We start from the raw sequence: 21,920 nt of genomic DNA on the forward strand, positions 1-21,920 counted from the left end.
GTCATGCTTAAAGTTGCACCTTGGAAAGGCGTTGTTCGATTTGGTAAACGAGGGAAATTAAATCCAAGGTATATTGGACCATTCAAGATTATTGATCGTGTCGGACCAGTAGCTTACCGACTTGAGTTACCTCAACAACTCGCGGCTGTACATAACACTTTCCACGTCTCTAATTTGAAGAAATGTTTTGCTAAAGAAGATCTCACTATTCCGTTAGATGAAATCCAAATCAACGAAAAACTCCAATTCATCGAAGAACCCGTCGAAATAATGGATCGTGAGGTTAAAAGGCTTAAGCAAAACAAGATACCAATTGTTAAGGTTCGATGGAATGCTCGTAGAGGACCCGAGTTCACCTGGGAGCGTGAAGATCAGATGAAGAAGAAATACCCGCATCTATTTCCAGAAGATTCGTCAACACCTTCAACAGCTTAAAATTTCGGGACGAAATTTATTTAACGGGTAGGTACTGTAGTGACCCAAACTTTTCCATGTTTATATATATTAATTGAGATTGATATTTACATGATTAAATGTTTCCAACATGTTAAGCAATTAAACTTGTTAAGACTTGATTAATTGAAATATGTTTCATATAGACAATTGACCACCCAAGTTGACCGGCGATTCACGAACGTTAAAACTTGTAAAAATGACATGACGATATATATATGGATATACATATGGTTAACATGAGATTATGATAAGTAAGTATCTCCATAAGTATATTAATAATGAGTTACATACATATAAACAAGACTACTAACTTAAGGATTTCGAAACGAGACATATATGTAACGATTATCGTTGTAACGACATTTAAATGAATATATATCATATTAAGATATATTAATATATCATAATATCATGATAATATAATAATTTAAAATCTAATTTGATATTATAAACATTGGGTTAACAACATTTAACAAGATCGTTAACCTAAAGGTTTCAAAACAACACTTACATGTAACGACTAACGATGACTTAACGACTCAGTTAAAATGTATATACATGTAGTGTTTTAATATGTATTTATACACTTTTTAAAGACTTCAATACACTTATCAAAATACTTCTACTTAACAAAAATGCTTACAATTACATCCTCGTTCAGTTTCATCAACAATTCTACTCGTATGCACCCGTATTCGTACTCGTACAATACACAGCTTTTAGATGTATGTACTATTGGTATATACACTCCAATGATCAGCTCTTAGCAGCCCATGTGAGTCACCTAACACATGTGGGAACCATAATTTGGCAACTAGCATGAAATATCTCATAAAATTACAAAAATATGAGTAATCATTCATGACTTATTTACATGAAAACAAAATTACATATCCTTTATATCTAATCCATACACCAACGACCAAAAACACCTACAAACACTTTCATTCTTCAATTTTCTTCATCTAATTGATCTCTCTCAAGTTCTATCTTCAAGTTCTAAGTGTTCTTCATATATTTTACAAGTTCTAGTTACATAAAATCAAGAATACTTTCAAGTTTGCTAGCTCACTTCCAATCTTGTAAGGTGATCATCCAACCTCAAGAAATCTTTGTTTCTTACAGTAGGTTATCATTCTAATACAAGGTAATAATCATATTCAAACTTTGGTTCAATTTCTATAACTATAACAATCTTATTTCAAGTGATGATCTTACTTGAACTTGTTTTCGTGTCATTATTCTGCTTCAAGAACTTCGAGCCATCCAAGGATCCGTTGAAGCTAGATCCATTTTTCTCTTTTCCAGTAGGTTTATCCAAGGAACTTAAGGTAGTAATGATGATCATAACATCATTCGATTCATACATATAAAGCTATCTTATTTGAAGGTTTAAACTTGTAATCACTAGAACATAGTTTAGTTAATTCTAAACTTGTTCGCAAAAAAAGTTAATCCTTCTAACTTGACTTTTAAAATCAACTAAACGCATGTTCTATATCTATATGATATGCTAACTTAATGATTTAAAACCTGAAAACACGAAAAACACCGTAAAACCGGATTTACGCCGTCGTAGTAACACCGCGGGCTGTTTTGGGTTAGTTAATTAAAAACTATGATAAACTTTGATTTAAAAGTTGTTATTCTGAGAAAATGATTTTTATTATGAGCATGAAACTATATCCAAAAATTATGGTTAAACTCAAAGTGGAAGTATGTTTTCTAAAATGGTCACCTAGACGTCGTTCTTTCGACTGAAATGACTACCTTTAAAAAAACGACTTGTAACTTATTTTTCCGACTATAAACCTATACTTTTTCTGTTTAGATTCATAAAATAGAGTTCAATATGAAACCATAGCAATTTGATTCACTCAAAACGGATTTAAAATGAAGAAGTTATGGGTAAAACAAGATTGGATAATTTTTCTCATTTTAGCTACGTGAAAATTGGTAACAAATCTATTCCAACCATAACTTAATCAACTTGTATTGTATATTATTTAATCTTGAGATACCATAGACACGTATACAATGTTTCGACCTATCATGTCGACACATCTATAGATATTTCGGAACAACCATAGACACTCTATATGTGAATGTTGGAGTTAGCTATACAGGGTTGAGGTTGATTCCAAAATATATATAGTTTGAGTTGTGATCAATACTGAGATACGTATACACTGGGTCGTGGATTGATTCAAGATAATATTTATCAATTTATTTCTGTACATCTAACTGTGGACAACTAGTTGTAGGTTATTAACGAGGACAGCTGACTTAATAAACTTAAAACATCAAAATATATTAAAAGTGTTGTAAATATATTTTGAACATACTTTGATATATATGTATATATTGTTATAGGTTCGTGAATCAACCAGTGGCCAAGTCTTACTTCCCGACGAAGTAAAAATCTGTGAAAGTGAGTTATAGTCCCACTTTTAAAATCTAATATTTTTGGGATGAGAATACATGCAGGTTTTATAAATGATTTACAAAATAGACACAAGTACGTGAAACTACATTCTATGGTTGAATTATCGAAATCGAATATGCCCCTTTTTATTAAGTCTGGTAATCTAAGAATTAGGGAACAGACACCCTAATTGACGCGAATCCTAAAGATAGATCTATTGGGCCTAACAAACCCCATCCAAAGTACCGGATGCTTTAGTACTTCGAAATTTATATCATATCCGAAGGGTGTCCCGGAATGATGGGGATATTCTTATATATGCATCTTGTTAATGTCGGTTACCAGGTGTTCACCATATGAATGATTTTTATCTCTATGTATGGGATGTGTATTGAAATATGAAATCTTGTGGTCTATTATTATGATTTGATATATATAGGTTAAACCTATAACTCACCAACATTTTTGTTGACGTTTTAAGCATGTTTATTCTCAGGTGATTATTAAGAGCTTCCGCTATCGCATACTTAAATAAGGACGAGATTTGGAGTCCATGCTTGTATGATATTGTGTAAAAACTACATTCAAGAAACTTATTTTGTTGTAACATATTTGTATTGTAAACCATTATGTAATGGTCGTGTGTAAACAGGATATTTTAGATTATCATTATTTGATAATCTACGTAAAGGTTTTTAAACCTTTATTTATGAAATAAAGGTTATGGTTTGTTTTAAAATGAATGCAGTCTTTGAAAAATGTCTCATATAGAGGTCAAAACCTCGCAACGAAATCAATTAATATGGAACGTTTTTAATCAATAAGAACGGGACATTTTAATGTGTCTCTTACGGTTCGTAGAGAAGCATGGAAAGTGGTTATTTATGACGGTGTACAAGTAGAACCGAATGGGAGATCGGGGGGGGGGGGGGGGGGTTGTGTTGCTTTCATGTTGGAGGGCCGATTGTTACACCCTTAAAGATCATTTTGATTGTCGCAATTGGGTAGCCACATTACTCACTTATTTACCTTTTACTGTTGATGTTCTTATCATTAATGTTTATGCCCCTCAAAGTGAAATCGAAAAGCAAATTTTTTGGTTTTATATTACTAAGATGATCAATGGTTGAAACGGCCCAACTTGTGTTATGGGCGATTTCAATTCTACTTGTTTTCCTCATGAAAGATTAAGGGAAGAAATCAATGTGATTAATATGGCTAATTTTAATGACTTCATCTCAAGTGGTAGTTTAATTGATCAAAACTTACAAAATATGTTGTACACTTGGGATGGTCCCGATGGGAAAAAGTCTAGTATTGATGGAGTGTTAGTAAACATTGAATGGATTAATTTGTGGTCAGTGAGGTTCTCATTGTGGGTGATAAAAGCTCATCGGATCACAATCCTTTAATTTGGGGCAAAAAATCTCTTTTTTGGGGTCCAAAACCCTTTCGCTTCTTCAATGGGTGGTTCGAAGTGCCAAACTTTATTGAGGTATGTAAAACTTTATGGTGCTCGTATAATGATCATGGCTATGCTGCTTATGTTATTTTAGCTAAAAGTCAAAAGCTAAAAGAAGACTTGAAGCTTTGGAACAATGAACACGTTAATAAATCAAGGTTACATCTAGCGATTTTGGAAAGTCAGATTCATGACTTTTCACAGATTCAAGAGATCAGAGAACTCTCTAATGTGGAAGCTTTAAGGTTGGTTGATTTGAAACTAAAACGAAAAGCTCTACAAAGGCAAGAAAAAAGGAAGATGATGTTTAAAAGTCGTTATAATTGGTTAAGATTTGGGGATAAGAACACCAAATATTTTCATATCATGGCGAAAATTAAAAACAATTCATCAATAATCGCTGGTTTACAAATTAACGATGTGTGGATAGAAAATCCAGTGATTATCAAAGAGCATGTGTTGGGCATGTTTTGCTCATTATTCACGGCCCAGGTTACCAGTTTTGATGGGCTGGATTGGCCTGCCATTGGGCTAACAAAGCTACTGCCCCAGCAGGTTGGTTTTTTGGATTCATAGTTTGCAGAAGATGAAGTGTGGGAGGTTATAAAGAATTTTGATGGTAACAAAATGTCGGGTCTAGATGGCTTTTCCGTGTTGTTTTTTAAAAAGGGATGGAATTTTCTTAAGGAGGAGATTATGTTGCTTATGCTTCAATTTTATGCTAATGCAAACTTTCCATGTGGATTTAATTCTTCTTTTATAGTTCTTATTCCAAAATCCAATTGTCCAAATAAGATTGAACATATGAGGCCTATTAGCCTTATTGATGCCCCATATAAAATCATTGTAAAAACACTTGCTAATAGGCTAAGGTTCGTGGTTTCTCAAGTGGTAAGCATTAATCAAAATGGTTTTGTTCCCGATAAGCTTTTACTTGATGGTGTCATGTTAGTTAATGAACTTTGGTTCTTTGCAAAAAAGAGGAAAAAAGGAGTGGTTTTCTTAAAGATCGATTTTGCTAAGGCATATGATTGTGTTTCACACTCCTTTCTTTTAGAAGTACTTCATAATATGGGGTTTGGATCGTCTTTTATTGCATGGATAAAAGCATGTATTTCTAATGTTAAATTCTCGGTGTTAATCAACAGCTCTCCAACCAAGGAAGGGGAGATGAAATGCGGGCTAAGACAAGGTGTAACAACCCGTCAAAATCGCTATTGACGTACGTTATTCATTGATTCCATAGTGAGGTTTTGACCTCTACATGATACGTTTTAATAAAAATATTGCATTCATCAAAATAAACGACTTTCTAAACATAGAAAATTATAAACATGTGGCCGATTACTTAAGTATAAGTAAATCCCCGAAAATACATAAGTCTTTATCTTACAGGTTGACATCACCATTAAATTATTTTATTACACAACGTATTTTTGCTTCGAATGCAATAAACTTTATACAAAGCATGAGAGACTCCATGCAAGCAACAAGCACATCATAGTGGAAGCAGTCTAAGGACCTGAGAATAAAACATGTTAAAATGGTCAACACGAATGTTTGTGAGTTATAGGTTTAATTGCTCGAGTCATAAGTATATAAAGATCGACCAAAAGATTTCATCAAAAGTTTATCAATAGATTTTACGTAACAGAGCACCCTGGTAACTAAAATTAATGCTATAATAATAATTACCCTATACGTTTTAATACACGTAAACTAACGTGTTGTAAACTCAGTCCGTTAAAAGGCTAGCGCTACTAGCTCGGACGGGGATGTCAAGCCCTATGGATCCATATATAATTATTCGCGCCCACCAGTCCACATCCTATGTACTGGCAGCTACTAGTTACCGAAGCTAAGGGATTTTCAGTTTAACTCAGTGTAGAATTAAGTATGTACTTGTGTCCATTGGTATAAAATAAAGTGCATGTATTCTCAGCCCAAAAATATTTAAAGCATTTAAAAAGGGATCTATAAACTCACGGTTCAATATTGAGATTCAATATTGTAGGAAAATTGCGTAGACGTAATGATAGTGGATGATTGTATGGTTGGTCTTGGATTCACGAGCAATACCCCGAACAATATTTTCTTAGTTTTAAAATGGTTTGAAACCCGAATTAAAAACACCCGCGTATATACCTTATTATTATTAAACTTAAATTATAAATTATAAATTATAAATTATAAATTATAAATTATAAATTATAAATTATAAATTATAAATATAAATATAATTGTACGCAGAAAGATAGAGAGATATGAAATTGTGTAAAAACTCGAGCAACAACCTTGGCTTTTGTATTCCATTTGTGAGATAGACGGCTCCGCTATCGCGAAGAGTTTATGCCTTACAGCTCCGCGATCGCGAAGGTGCGCATTTCCAGCACAGAGATTTTTGTTCACTAGCTTGTCGACATAATATAATAATTATATATATAATATATAATTTATATTAATTAATTATATATTATATTATATTCTTGTGCATAGTTGACTTGTAACCTTAGCTCCGTTGTCTTGTACGTTGATGCCCGGTTTATGTCCCGGTTCTGGTTTTTCGAACATCCTTTCGTACGCTTAGAAAACGTGTACTTTACGTTTCGCGATAAGTACCTTTATCAATAATTAGACTTATTTGCCAGTAAATTATCTTATTTGAAATGTAACTTATACATTTTAGTATTTTGGTCATTTGCTTTTTTAAATCGTATAGAGATTTGGTGTAAATTAGTCGAAATTTTCCTGGTCATCACACAAGGTGATCCTTTATCGTCGTTTTTTATTTATATTAATAACGGAAGTGTTGAGTAAGTTATTATCTAATGCAATGCAATGTGGGAGGCATAAGGGGGTGGTTTTTGATGGTAATAATGCCGACGAAACCATTATTTTTGCCTACCCTTCTATTGAAGAAATGTGGTGTATTCGTCAAATCCTTGATCGTTTCTATCAAGTGTCCGGTCTTCAAATGAATGCCTCTAAAACGGTTTTGTATGGGTTGAATGTTCCTAATGAGGAGTTGAACTTGTTTGCAGAAGTCTTTGATTGTAAGGTTGGTTCATTTCCCTTTGAATATCTTAGAGTCCCAATTAGTGCTAAGAGTCATAGAGTATCTACTTGGAAGCCCATTATTAGAAAATTCAAAAAGAAGTTATTGGGTTAGAAGTGTAAATGTCTATCAACGGGTGGGAAAATTGTGTTAGTCAACGCCGTGTTAACAAGTTTGCCATCTCACTACATGTCTCTTTTCAAAGCTCCTAAAGGTGTTATAAAAAAGCTGGAAGCTATTAGACGTAATTTTGTGTGGGGTGGTGATTCGTCCAAAAGAAAAATGGTTCTAGTAAGGTAGAGTAGAGTTTGTCTTCCTAAAGATTGTGGGGGTTTAGGAGTTATCCCTTTGAGGAAAAAAAATTTAACTCTAATGGCAAAGTTGTGGCAACAAATTAGTGCAAGTAATGATCCTATTTGGAAAGCTGTTGTTCTATCCTAATGCAAAATAAAAATAGGTAATATGCTTTCTGATCTTACATGTATGAATTTTACTCATTTCTCTCATGTTTGGCGTGACTTAATGAAATTACAAAATATAGATGAGTTATTTAATATTCTTAGTCCTCAAAGTTGGAAATTGAAAGTAGGTGATGGATCGAGTGTTTTGTTTTGGGAAGATATTTGGATTGGGGTCTCAAAGTTGAGAGACCAATTTCCGGCTTTGTTTCGAATTTCTAGTGAAAAAATAGCTTGTATTTCGGAAATCGGCTTTGTAGATGTATGTAGTAATATGCAGTGGGATCTAGGATTTGTTTTACCACTTGATCATTATGAAGAGCAGCAGGTTCAAGTTTTAAAGATTGTTTTGAAGGATACGGTTATTAGTCCTGATTGAAAGGATGTTATCTTATGGGTTCATGGTCATGATAAAGTTTACACGGTAGCGGACGGGGCACGTGTTATGGTTGTGATGTGTGCAGCGGGGTGTACGAAATAGTATTAATTTAAATACGAAATACGACGAAATATTACATAAGTTTTAATTATTTATTTACAAAATGGATATACCTAAACCTTGCTACAACACTATAGGCAGTGTACCTAATCGTAGAGTAGTATAGTTTTTAGTAAGTCCGGTTCGTTCCACAGGGAGACGACTTATTTTACACTATATTTTAAACAACTATATTTGTACAAAATATATATTTTATATATAATAATAATAAAAAAGGGGGTTTACCGTTTAATGACAGGTTTGTCGATTTTAAAACTTTAGTCGCAGTTAAAACCTAATGTAAAATATTAAAAATAAATACAACTTAATTTAAAGCGTAAAGTAAATAACGATAATGAAATTGCGATAAATAAAATTGTGATAATTAAAAAGTACGATAATTAAAAGTGCAATTAAATATGAAAATAAAGGAATTATGCTTATTTAAACTTCCGTAATCATGATGTTTGACGTGCTGATTTTTAGTTTATTCCCATGGGTTAATTGTTCTTTGTCCTGGATTATTTAATATGCCCGTCTGGTTTTTGTCCATAACAGTCCATCGGTCATAAATATAAAGTGCGAGTGTCCTCGTCAAATTATCCTTATATCCGAAGTCAAATATTCCAACTAATTGGGGACTTAAACTGTAACAAGGTTTTAATACTTTGTTTAATAATTACACCAGGATATCGACTGCGTGTAATCCAAGGTTTAATACTTTGTTAACAATTACGCCAAGTGTCCTTGTACATAATTTCACCCCTGTTTTAATAATTCCATAGACTATTAATCCATTCCCGTGTCCGGTTAAATGCACGATTATTCGTACATATAAATATCCCGCCCATCGTGTCCGATCGAGTGTATGTGGTTATTTATAGGTACGTCCAATTGTAAATCTTCATATAAAATTAACAAACTATCATTTAGTTAAACAAATATAAAGCCCATTAATAGCCCATAGTCTAATTTCCACAAGTGTCGTTCTTTTGTCCAAACCCCAATTATGGTACAAAGCCCAATTACCCAATTTTAATATTTTTAGCCCAACATCATGATTACTTCGTCTTAAATAAGCATAATAATAACTTAAGTACGAGACATTAATTTAAAAAGGAGAACATAGCTTACATTGATTATTTATCGCGTAGTGTTACACGGACAGAGCTCCGACTTTAAAACCCGTAAAATAACCTTTGCATAACCCAAAACTAATCTAATATAAAACTAACCTATATTATATATATATATATATATATATATATATATATATATATATATATATATATATATATATATATATATATATATTATACTAAACAGAGGGAGTAATATATATTTTTGTCTGTATAAATTCGTTGCCCAAACTTGCAATTTATAGGAATGTGGCCAGAAAAAGTAGGCCATGCGATCGCATGAGATTTGTGCTTCCAGGCCATGCGATCGCATGGCCAGCTGGATCCAGCCACATTTGCTTGTTTTCTTCTTTGTCGACATAATATATAAATATATATAATTTATATATAATTTATATAATTATATATATTATATTATATTCTTGTGCATAGTAGACTTGTAATTTTTGGTCCGTTTCATCGGGCGTTGATAGTTGACTCTGGTCCCGGTTCCGGATTTTCGAACGTCCTTTCGTATAATTTAATATCTTGTACTTTGCGTTCCGCAACTTGTACTCTTGTCATTTTTAGACGTTTCTCATCAATAATTTGAACCACTTGGATTGTATCTTGTACATTTGAGCTTTTTGGACATTTGCGTCTTCAAATCTTTGTTTTCGCCTTTTGTCTTCGCACTTATTTATTTAAACGATTACAACTTTAAAATAGAATAATTACAACTAAAAACTTTACATATTGGAAGGATATTGATACTAAATATATGTTCATTTGGTGCACTATCAAATATCCCCACACTTGAACGTTGATTGTCCTCAAGCAATACAGAACTTGAAATAATACATCACACAAATCACTTCTTTATTCTTCACACTTTGTACATCAGTGATTTTGATACGGCGGTATAAACAATGATAGTAACGATGTGGTTTACAGTCCCACATGACTAGGAAAATTTAGATCCTTTAAGGAAATTGGATCTTTATGAAAACATTTGATCTTTTGACAATTCAATCTAGCTTTTACCCTAGATAAGTTTTCCGGAATAACCCTTCACCGGTGTTGCAAAATATTTTTGTGGGTTTTGTGGGTTTCAGATTTGAAAATTTTAGCTCAAAACTTATGGTTTTGTGTCACCCACTTGCTAACCTTGTATTAGAAAAGCAACACGTCCAGTTTACTTGTCCCGTATATTACCTTTCGGTAAACTACCTTCCGGTTGTAAAGGAAAGCGATGAACAAGCAACTGTTAAGGCAATGTCCCGTGACTTGCTTTTGATTATGGTCTATAACGTGTCGGACGCAATTACTATCCTTTGTAGGAGCAATAGTAAAGCTCACCCTTATAATTTTTCGGTCTGGCACAAGGACCTGTCTTCGACCATGCTATGCAACCACCGTTCTTACAGTTGACACCCAAATTGATTCAGGTGACCTAATGAATTCCAGGTAAATTCCTAGGATTTTACGTTCAATGGTAATGAACGCATTGAAAATGGGTTTTCAGAAAACAAATCGGTTTTAATTTGATCAAAATATTTTCTCGTTCAAGCTCGAGTTTAGATATCATCGAATTCCATGAGTTTGTAATTCTCAATCTTTAAAGTCAATCTCAAGGATTGAGTAATATCAGTCTTAAAAGCTAATTTTTAATCTTTAAGGAGATTATCCTTTCTGGGGGTCTGATTCATTAGTCTTATCAATCTAATTTGCACGGCGCCCTCCCTATTTTATGAGACAGATCCTCTCATGGTTAGGATAAGTCTGACCACTTGGCGACCCTGTTTGATGCTGAGGTCCGTGGATTTCCTGCTGATTTTAGAGATGACTTTTCTAGATTTTTCGTCAACCTACAGCTGGTCTGGACGACAACTTCTTGACCTAAATCAAGTAGCGCGTGTCTTTTTCAGAAGACTTTACTTCCTTTTAATGATAGAATTGATTCATCATGTAGATCCATCTTTTCTTTTATCTTTATTATAATATTGCGGTTAAAACAGTCAATTTAGTCCAAAACAAAAGCACCTGCAATAACTTTACAGAAACATGTGATAGATAGTTTTTTTTAATTGAATAACTTGGTACATTCTCCCCACACTTAGTTTTTTTCTTTGCCTTTTTATTCTCCTTTATTCCATTTTAAATGAATTCAAGTGTTTTAGGGTGTTTCTCAATTTATGTCCTTTCCGAGGTAACGATAATTTCGGTATTAACACCTAGTTTTCATCGTTCATAAATATGTATAAACATGATTTTGAATTCATTTATTTGAAAATTTTTAAAATTTTCACAAAATTTGCAAATAAACTAAGTGCAAACCCGAGAGAATTTATAACCCTTCCCCACACTTGAGATCATGCAATGCCCTCATTTGCATGAAATCCGACTATACTTATAAATTCACGAGGGTGATAAGTATAGAAAAGTGATTAAAAATACCCAGTTTGTAATTACAAAGCTCGTCGAATGACAGATGGCGCGCCTCATCGTTAATTCCTTCTTGTTTTATCACACATGTTTTTCTTCAAAAACGGTTGCTTTTCTGAACTGTTTGCTAATCTTTGAAAATGTGTCTTTTACCCTAACTTATTATGCATGTTTATTAACGAGTTATGCACTAACCCGAACCCCAAATTTAACGTTAAGTGGGGTTAGACTTTCCCATACTTAGCTGACGACATGTGAAGTCGGTAGAATAAGTTCCACGAATTAAAATAGTGAGCCAGTTATTTACATCTCGGGTGGTATAAAATATATCAATGGGTTTAAAGTTTAGACCCACCCGATCTCACTACTTAATTCTTTTTTAAGTGTAGCTTTTAGTAAATGGATATGTCTCTCTTCTGGTTCTTGGTCAAATGGATCGATATACACCGACATACATATTTCTATAGGGTGGACAATTCATAACATTTCCTTTCGTTCATTCTCGGGATCAAGGTTTTCACCTCTATTACCCAATTGGGTAAAATTTGAGGTGTCAATATCTATTACAGCTTGTAGTTCATCTTTGGTAGATGACTCGTCTATTGAAAATATTAGGTTAGAAGGTTGTGGAATGGTGAATTTCGGGATCGAAGCAAATTTTTTTCATTAATGGTACTTATCGGTCCCACCATTTTGATCTCGGGGGTAAAATTTTCAACGTTATCATTTTCCCAAGAGTACCAATTTGTCACCCTTACTTCTTCTTCATCCATTGATGGATCGATGATTTCATTGGTAGAGGCTAATGTGTCGATATGTTGTGAAATTGGTAAGACTGAATAAAAAGTATCATCGGGATAGTTGGTGATTTCGGAGCTCTCGAATTCATCAAAATTCGATGATATGAGATTTTCTTGCACACGACTCCTCAGATCAACAGGTGTGTCATCTGATAGAGTTTCAGCTTGCCGATTTACAAACTCTCTCATTTGTTCATTTTGAGCATCAAGTTCTTCGAGTTTGATTTTCATATAATCTAAAGAATTTTCAGGCACATAATTTTCCTCGTCTTCTGGTTGTTGAATTTGGATATATTCTTGGGAATAATCCCAATTAGAATTGTATTCCTCATAATCATTCCATTCAGGTTCCATGGGTGCATAATTTTCCATAGGAACGTAATAATAACATTCCCATGTTGAGTGATAATCCCCACAGATTTCACAACCAGTTATTGTTTCGTCATTCGTGATCCAAGATTGACCGAACGAATTGTCATCAACACCCGTTTGAGAGTATTGATTAAATTGATTTCGGATGTCATAAAGAGTTTCCAAAATATTCTCGAGATTTTCCATAATGCGCTTATTACCAAATTTTAGCTACAATGTGGTGCATTTACTAATTATCCTATTAGTTATAAAACTAAAAATTATATAAGTTATCAAATTAATAGACTTTTCTGCTTTTGCCCACGTTTCGAATAGCCAATAGATGCAGCGGGGAGCCAGAACCCTTTAAATCGGAAGCTCACAACTCAGCCACTAACAAATCCAACTATTACTACGAAGCAGAAAATTTGGATGTCTATCAATTTAACCGCTTAAAATAATTTTTCGTTTGGAATTTTAAAGAAAATAAAAATCTATGTCCTAAAAATAGCGTGTCGAGAAATAAGAAAGAAAAAGATTACGCGTCGAAAAACGTCGAAAAATAAAAATAAGAAAGAAAAACGTCGAAACTTAAAAGTCTAAAAACTTAATCTAAAAAGTTGCGCCTAAAGGTCTAAAGGTAAATGTAATTTTATTCGAAAAACGACAATTACTTAAATTGGCACTAAAATCTATAAACGGCGTCGCAAAATTCTAAAGCGCCTAAATCTTAATCTAAAGAAAAAGCACTTAAGGGATTTTACGGCAAAGCCTAAAAATATAGAAATATAAAAATAACTACGGCAAAACTAAATTTAAAACTATATAGCGAACGATAAATATTACGAAATAAACGATAAAAATACAAATTAGAAATAAAATGATAAAAATACAAATTTTATAAAAATATAATTTTTATATTATTTATTATATAAATATATTAAACTATATAATTAATAATAATTAAAACTTAATATTACTAATTAAAAATTAAAACTAAAATAAACTAATTAATATATTATAACTAAACCCTAAATAATAATAATAAATATATTAAAACCCTACGCGAATTAAATGCAGTCCAAGGTTTGGGTCTGTCACGTCAGCCATACGACCGCATGGTTTTACAACATCTGGCTCATGCGATCGCATGGGCTTGGTTTCCATTTTTTTTTTAATTTTATATTGTTTTTCTAAAAATTATATATAAATATATTTATACAAAAATAAACTAAAAATATAGCGTTTCGCAGAGTCCCCGGCAGCGGCGCCAAAAACTTGATGTGTGCAGCGGGGTGTACGAAATAGTATTAATTTAAATACGAAATACGACGAAATATTACACAAGTTTTAATTATTTATTTACAAAATGGATATACCTAAACCTTGCTACAACACTATAGGCAGTGTACCTAATCGTAGAGTAGTATAGTTTTTAGTAAGTCCGGTTCGTTCCACAGGGAGACGACTTATTTTACACTATATTTTAAACAACTATATTTGTACAAAATATATATTTTTATATATAATAATAATAAAAAGGGGGTTTACCGTTTAATGACCGGTTTGTCGATTTTAAAACTTTAGTCGCAGTTAAAACCTAATGTAAAATATTAAAAATAAATATAACTTAATTTAAAGCGTAAAGTAAATAACGATAATGAAATTGCGATAAATAAAATTGATATAATTAAAAAGTACGATAATTAAAAGTGCAATTAAATATGAAAATAAAGGAATTATGCTTATTTAAACTTCCGTAATCATGATGTTTGACGTGTTGATTTTTAGTTTATTCCCATGGGTTAATTGTTCTTTGTCCTGGATTATTTAATATGCCCGTCTGGTTTTTATCCATAACAGTCCATCGGTCATAAATATAAAGTGCGAGTGTCCTCGTCAAATTATCCTTATATCCGAAGTCAAATATTCCAACTAATTGGGGACTTAAACTGTAACAAGGTTTTAATACTTTGTTTAATAATTACACCAGGATATCAACTGCGTGTAATCTAAGGTTTAATACTTTGTTAACAATTACGCCAAGTGTCCTTGTACATAATTTCACCCCTGTTTTAATAATTCCATAGACTATTAATCCATTCCTGTGTCCGGTTAAATGCACGATTATTCGTACATATAAATATCCCGCCCATCGTGTCCGATCGAGTGTATGTGGTAATTTATAGGTACGTCCAATTGTATATCTTCATATTAAATTAACAAACTATCATTTAGTTAAACAAATATAAAGCCCATTAATAGCCCATAGTCTAATTTCCACAAGTGTCGTTCTTTTGTCCAAACCCCAATTATGGTACAAAGCCCAATTACCCAATTTTAATATTTTTAGCCCAACATCATGATTACTTCGTCTTAAATAAGCATAATAATAACTTAAGTACGAGACATTAATTTAAAAAGGAGAACATAGCTTACATTGATTATTTATCGCGTAGTGTTACACGGACAGAGCTCCGACTTTAAAACCCGTAAAATAACCTTTGCATAACCCAAAACTAATCTAATATAAAACTAACCTATATTATATATACATATATATTATATATATATATTATACTAAACAGAGGGAGTAATATATATTTTTGTCTGTATAAATTCGTTGCCCAAACTTGCAATTTATAGGAATGTGGCCAGAAAAAGTAGGCCATGCGATCGCATGAGATTTGTGCTTCCAGGCCATGCGATCGCATGGCCAGCTGGATCCAGCCACATTTGCTTGTTTTCTTCTTTGTCGACATAATATATAAATATATATAATATATATATAATTTATATAATTATATATATATTATATTATATTCTTGTGCATAGTAGACTTGTAATTTTTGGTCCGTTGCATCGGGCGTTGATAGTTGACTCTGGTCCCGGTTCCGGATTTTTGAACGTCCTTTAGTATAATTTAATATCTTGTACTTTGCGTTCCGCAACTTGTACTCTTGTCATTTTTAGACGTTTCTCATCAATAATATGAACCACTTGGATTGTATCTTGTACATTTGAGCTTTTTGGATGTTTGCGTCTTCAAATCTTCATTTTCGCCTTTTGTCTTCGCACTTATTTATTTAAACGATTACAACTTAAAAATAGAATAATTACAACTAAAAACTTTACATATTGGAAGGATATTGATACTAAATATATGTTCATTTGGTGCACTATCAGGTTGCTTCTAATACGGATATAGAGGTTGATTAGGTAAAAGTGGTATGGAATAGACTAGTGCCTTCAAAGATTGCCATTTTTCATTGGTTGGTGATTCAAGGAGGCGTTCCGGTAAGAGAGGTTTTAAGCTATAGGCAATGTTTAAGAGTCCAGACGGATGTTAGTTGTGGATGGTGCGCGGAATTTGTGGAATCCATTGATCATCTTCATCTACATTACTCGTGGTCGTTTCACATTTGGGCGGAATTGTTTAGATGGTGGAATATTTGTTGGACGATGCCGGCTTCTATTTTGGAATTTTTGCACGATTGGTGTCACGGTATGGGTATTAAGGCCTCGAAGTTTTGGAGTTTAATTGGCCCAGCTACCATATGGGAGATTTGGAATGATAGAAATGAGGCTTTATTTAATGGAGTGTACATGTGTTGGGTCGGAGTGGTTTCGCTTATAAAGTTCAAGGTGTTTCAGTGGTTAGCTAATGCAAAGATATGTGAAAATTTCCAATTCTATGTTTGGCTCGAGCAACCGCGGCTATTGATGTAACTAGAGATGGAGGCGTTTAGTTTCAGGGATGTTAATTTTCCCATGTTAAGGCTTCGGTTTCAAGCTTTTTGTTCTTCTAAAGGTGTATGTTTTATTTTGATATGTACTGATGTTATATTTAATGGGCTAAAGTGAGTGTGGACAAGTAAGATTGTAAGTCCAGCTTGCTCTTTTGTTGTATCCCCCGATTTTTCACTTTATGTGAAAAATTATATATATTCAATTGACTTTTTTGCTCAGTTGATCCCTCTATTATACCCCAAATCGCTAACAGCATCCCTCGTTTTTTAATTTGGCAATTCGCGTCCCTTAATAATTTTAATTTTGCAGTCCGAGTCCCTCCGTCAACTTGCCATCCAAATCGAACGATAAGTCCCATCATGTGAGTTGCATGTGAGGGTAAAATAGTCTTTTTACTCTGTTGTTCACTAAAAACAAAGGACCACCGGCGCAAAAAATTAAAAAATCTTATAATTTATATATTTTTTATTTGTATGTTTATATGATATAATTTTGTTATTTTAAATACCAAATATATGAATCATCTGCATCCTAATTTTACAGATAGCAAATAGTATTAAGATGAAGATATTTCATATATTTGGTATTTAAAATAACAAAATTATATCATATAAACTTATAAATAAAAAATATATAAATTATAAAATTTTTTATTTTTTGCGCCGGTGGTCCTTCGTTTTTAGTGTACAACAGAGTAAAAATACTATTTTACCCTCACATGCAACTCACATGATGGGACTTAACGTTCGATTTGGATGGCAAGTTGACGGAGGGACTCAGATTGCAAAATTAAAATAACTAAGGGACGCGAATTGCCAAATTAAAAACCGAGGAACGCTGTTAGCGATTTAGGGTATAATAGAGGGACCAACTGAGCAAAAAAGTCTATTCAATTCTTTGTTTTTTTGCCAAAAAAATAATAATATAATAATAATGATAATAACCTTATTATTATTAAATTATAAAAATTATAATATAATACTATTAATGTTAACCGGATGTTTTAACAAATTCACAAAGTTTAATATATTAAAACTATTAATAAATTAATTATATATTTCTAATTTAATAATTATTAAAATAATTATTAATAATTACTTCGAGTGTTTCGTTATCCCGAAAAATATTTTTTGCAGTTATCAAGACCGTATAGTTTTCTTCGTATTTCAATATTCGAAATAAGTAATTCGATTAATATCTAATCATATTACTTATAGTAACCCTGAGAATTAAGTATGCATTTATAAGCTAAACACATAAAATTCAAGTAATCACCGTTAAAGTTAACTAACAGACAGTTAATAGAAGCAACAGAAAAAGTAGGGTTGTTACACGCCATATCACCACCTTTCTCTCGTCCTCCAAGGAAAATGTTCCCAAGGATGAACCGATTTCCAATCCACCAATCCAAGCATCCACGCCGAACAAACCAGCCGGTGCCCCAACGTCATCGTCTTCATCTTGATCTCGTAGCACAACGAATTACTCACGACTAGCCAAGAAGGTTTTATCTGAATCCAATTGATGACTATTAACATCTGAACATGGAGTATTAATCTTTCCTGATGCATCCAACCTATCTAACACGAGGTCACGAGTCTAGTCCTATCAGCCTAAAACCAAAACGACCAAATCTGAAACCACATGAACATTTTGGGCCTTAGAAACCCCAACACCAAATGAACGAACCAAGACCGTTTGACTCATATTAGAAACCACGAGAACATCTTGTTCGAAGAAGGATCATCACCAAGAAGCACTTTTCGGTTAGATTTATTGACCCTTTCCGAAAATGTGCCCACCTCTAGAACCCAGTCAACTGAAAGAAGATCAATAAACTAGGGATGAGCAAAAATCCTGAAATACCGAAACCGTACCGGTACCGGTACTGAAATACCGTACCGATGGTATTCGGTATCGGTTCTTGATTTGAGACGATTTCGGTATCGGTACCCTTCAGTACAATACCATTCGGTATCAGTACCATTCGGTATCTATACCCATGCGAATCACTTCATACAACTTTCACACTACCATCTTATTTTCAAGATGTCATGAAACCCTTGTCAAAAGATATATTCGTGAATATAATTCAAAGAGCGTACCAATATTAGTTGTGTGAATTGAAAAATAAAAGTTGTAAAAATCGAAAAAATGTAAATTCGGGACAAACGGGTATAATACCGAAAATACCGGTACCGATACCGGTACTGAACTGGTACCGATTTTGGTATTCGGTTCTTGATTTTCCTTATTTTCGGCATCGGGATTTTCGGTATCGGTACGGTCCGGTACGGTACCTGTACCGATCTCATCCCTACAATAAACTACTCCATCCAAACCGGGACCAATGCATCCTCCTAAGCGGTCACAGTGTTAAGAAAAATAAAAACATTAACGTATTTATTAAAGTAATGCTAGTTTTCAAGTTCATACCCATATCATTTGGGTCCTTTCTCTCCAAAGTGTAACGAGTTTTTTAGGTACGTTTGGATTGAATTACGATGTTTTCTAATCAAGTATGTTTCCAACGAGAATATTAAGAGAATTGCTAGCAGTGTGGGTACTGTGGTGAAGGTGGTTCAACCCTCGTCTGATTTATCAAGCATTGGATCTTCGTTTGCTTTTATTGAAACTACATGTGTTAAACATCTTCATGAGTTTGTCCCGGTGACTTTAATCTCTGATTCACTTGCTAATGGACAGATTTTGGTTAACGAGCTCTCCGACGCATCGGCTGTGGAGAGAATACAGGTTCTTTCTTTTTCTTGTGACTTTGTGCAGGAGTTAAACATTTCTGTTTTGAAGAATGTTTATTCAGGTGACCTTCCAAGGGCTATGGGAGTTTGTTTTGGTTCCTCTTTTTTGAGTGATGTTGATCGACTTGTTGATAGGGCTGCAATAGTTGATACAGATGTGTCGTCGGGTCTTGTGGATCAGTCCGAGCACTTTGCTCGAAGTGATGGCAATTTTATGTTTGGAAATTTTGAAGTTGGGATTTCTTCTTGGGTGAATAAGGGTCCTCATACGGGTGGCAAAAGTAATGGGTGTAAATCTACTGAATGTGCAGGTTTCGGTTTGGATCGGTGTCCCTCGATCATGTTTTCTGTAGACAAGGTTCAAGCAGCTTTAGATTCTCATGGTTTTCGAAGTCGCAAAAGGGCTCGTTTAATTTTAGGGGATGATGATGTGGTTTCGGAGAATTACAAAATGGATAATGGGGTTTGTGGTTCGAATCGTGTTCCTGATTTTCTGGAGGTGAATGGTGTTTCTGCTGTTCATCCGATTTGCAACCTGGTGGTGGAGGATGATGGTTGTCCTCGGGTCGATTTGGGTCAAAATAGACAGGACTGTGATATCGGCCAAAAATTTTTACCCCCGATATTAAGCCCTAAATCCATAAAGTTCCAAACTTTATCGCCAAAATTATCGCTTTTGTCTGTTGATTTTGTAAATTAAGTGATTATGAAGGCGATGCAAAAAGAATCAAGTTTAACGGAGCTAAAACGAAGAATCTAGAGCGAAAAAGGTGAAAATCAAGTTACGATCCAGGAAACAAGTTGACCAGGGCAGCGAACGGCTTGCCAAACGGCCTGCCACTATGAGAAACGGCTTGCCACACGGGCCAAGCAAACAGGAAATAAAAACGGGCCACCTCAGCAAACGGCCTACAAAACGGCCTGCCATCCGTTTGCAGGCAAAATCCAAGTCTATTTAAAGGGCCTCTTCCACTCATTTCAAAACACACTCAATTTGTATTTCACTTTATATTTTCAAGTTTTTTAGTTAGTTTTTAATAGTAGCCAGCTTAGCTTTTATTTTTCGGAGGATATCCCGGCGAGTCCCTACAATCTCGGGCAGATTTCTTCAGCCTTATCAGGTTTTTATCCGAAACGCTTGTCTTTTGTATTAAACATGTATTATTACCATTTATGTTTAATAATGCGTTCTGATATTACCATGTTAGCTTAATTAATCTGTATGTTGTTAACAACTATTTCCTTCTGAGGTAAAGCTTAGTGTATACGATAGGATACACCATTAGTTGTCATGATAGAAGTCTGGGTTAGCGTAGTTATGTTAAATTAGTAAGGTAATTATTGTTATACTGAACTTGTGAGTCTGATAGATTTGTATGCTAGCATCTTAAGGATTGACCAACCTAGGTTGTGATCAAGACTTGTCCACCTATATGAACTTGGCTACTTCATAGGATTAAGACCCCTGGTTATACTGTATCTGAAGATTCTATGAACTCGGTATGGCCAGAGTTCTCGAGAGGCATCTAATGTGCTTTTAGGACACGGAACTTAGGAATTGAGACATGAATGACCTAGTATGCCTATTGACTGTAGGGGTGTTCATCAGTTTGGTTTTCAGTTTGTTCGGTTTATTCAGTTCGGTGTATTCAGTTTTGAAATTTTTTTGGGCAAAATCGAAAACCGAACCGAAAACCGAATTCAAAATTAAAACTGAACCGAACCGAAAACCGAATTCGAATTCGGATTCGGTTCAGTTTTCGGTCAAAAAAACTTAGAACGATGGTAGTTTAAGTGTGACGTTACTGATATCTTAGTTATTTATATCCTAAAACAACGACGTACTATTAAATTATCAAAAATTTGATGATTTATTAATACTTACAGTTTAATTATGACGTTTACTGCTTTCGTTCTTTAGAAGAAGAACATAATAATTTGAGTCACATAATTATAATGTGAGCTACCAAATCGTCATATGGGTAAGAACATATTTTTATTGATTGGATCCCTAATTATAGTGACATTAAAACATAAATATACAAATTGAATATATAAAAATTTTGAATTTGGTTTTGAATTCGGTTTTCGATTAAACCGAATTTAAAATTTTCAAAACCGAATTTGAATTCGGTTTCGGTTTAACTCGATCCGAAAACCGTTTTTCAAATTCGGTTTGGTTTTTTTCCTGTTTGGTTTCGGTTTGGTTTTCGGGTTCCACAGTTTCAAACCAAATACTGACCACCCCTAATTGACTGTTCCAAAGAGACCTCTTAGGAGCTGTTACGGTCTAGCTAATGCCTTGACTGTATGATCTAAACCTATTGCATGTTCGTGTCTGATTGTTGCCTTAGGATTAAGTC

At 33.7% G+C, this 21,920-nt stretch overlaps 2 protein-coding genes across 2 annotated transcripts; both read left to right on the plus strand.

Moving 5' to 3' along the window:
• The first annotated feature begins 4,029 nt into the window (after positions 1–4,029).
• LOC139870312 (uncharacterized) lies at positions 4,030–4,919 on the plus strand. Its single transcript, XM_071858141.1, has 2 exons — positions 4,030–4,160; positions 4,244–4,919. The coding sequence occupies exons 1-2, from the start codon at positions 4,030–4,032 to the stop codon at positions 4,917–4,919; spliced, it is 807 nt and encodes a 268-aa protein (XP_071714242.1).
• A 2,257-nt stretch (positions 4,920–7,176) lies between these two features.
• On the plus strand, positions 7,177–8,235 carry LOC139870313 (uncharacterized). Its single transcript, XM_071858142.1, has 2 exons — positions 7,177–7,507; positions 7,940–8,235. The coding sequence occupies exons 1-2, from the start codon at positions 7,177–7,179 to the stop codon at positions 8,233–8,235; spliced, it is 627 nt and encodes a 208-aa protein (XP_071714243.1).
• Positions 8,236–21,920: the final 13,685 nt, after the last annotated feature.

Source organism: Rutidosis leptorrhynchoides, chromosome 10 (assembly GCF_046630445.1).
Source record: "Rutidosis leptorrhynchoides isolate AG116_Rl617_1_P2 chromosome 10, CSIRO_AGI_Rlap_v1, whole genome shotgun sequence".
Classification (NCBI taxonomy): Eukaryota; Viridiplantae; Streptophyta; class Magnoliopsida; order Asterales; family Asteraceae; genus Rutidosis; species Rutidosis leptorrhynchoides.

Excerpts from the sequence above, each read along its gene's own strand:
- LOC139870312 (XM_071858141.1), top strand. The coding sequence starts at position 4,030 with ATGGGCGATTTCAATTCTACTTGTTTTCCTCATGAAAGATTAAGGGAA. Across the intron at positions 4,161-4,243 it reads CAAAACTTACAAAATATGTT|TGAGGTTCTCATTGTGGGTG; the intron begins GTACACTTGGGA and ends ATTTGTGGTCAG.
- LOC139870313 (XM_071858142.1), top strand. The coding sequence starts at position 7,177 with ATGCAATGTGGGAGGCATAAGGGGGTGGTTTTTGATGGTAATAATGCC. Across the intron at positions 7,508-7,939 it reads ATTCAAAAAGAAGTTATTGG|ATGAGTTATTTAATATTCTT; the intron begins GTTAGAAGTGTA and ends TACAAAATATAG.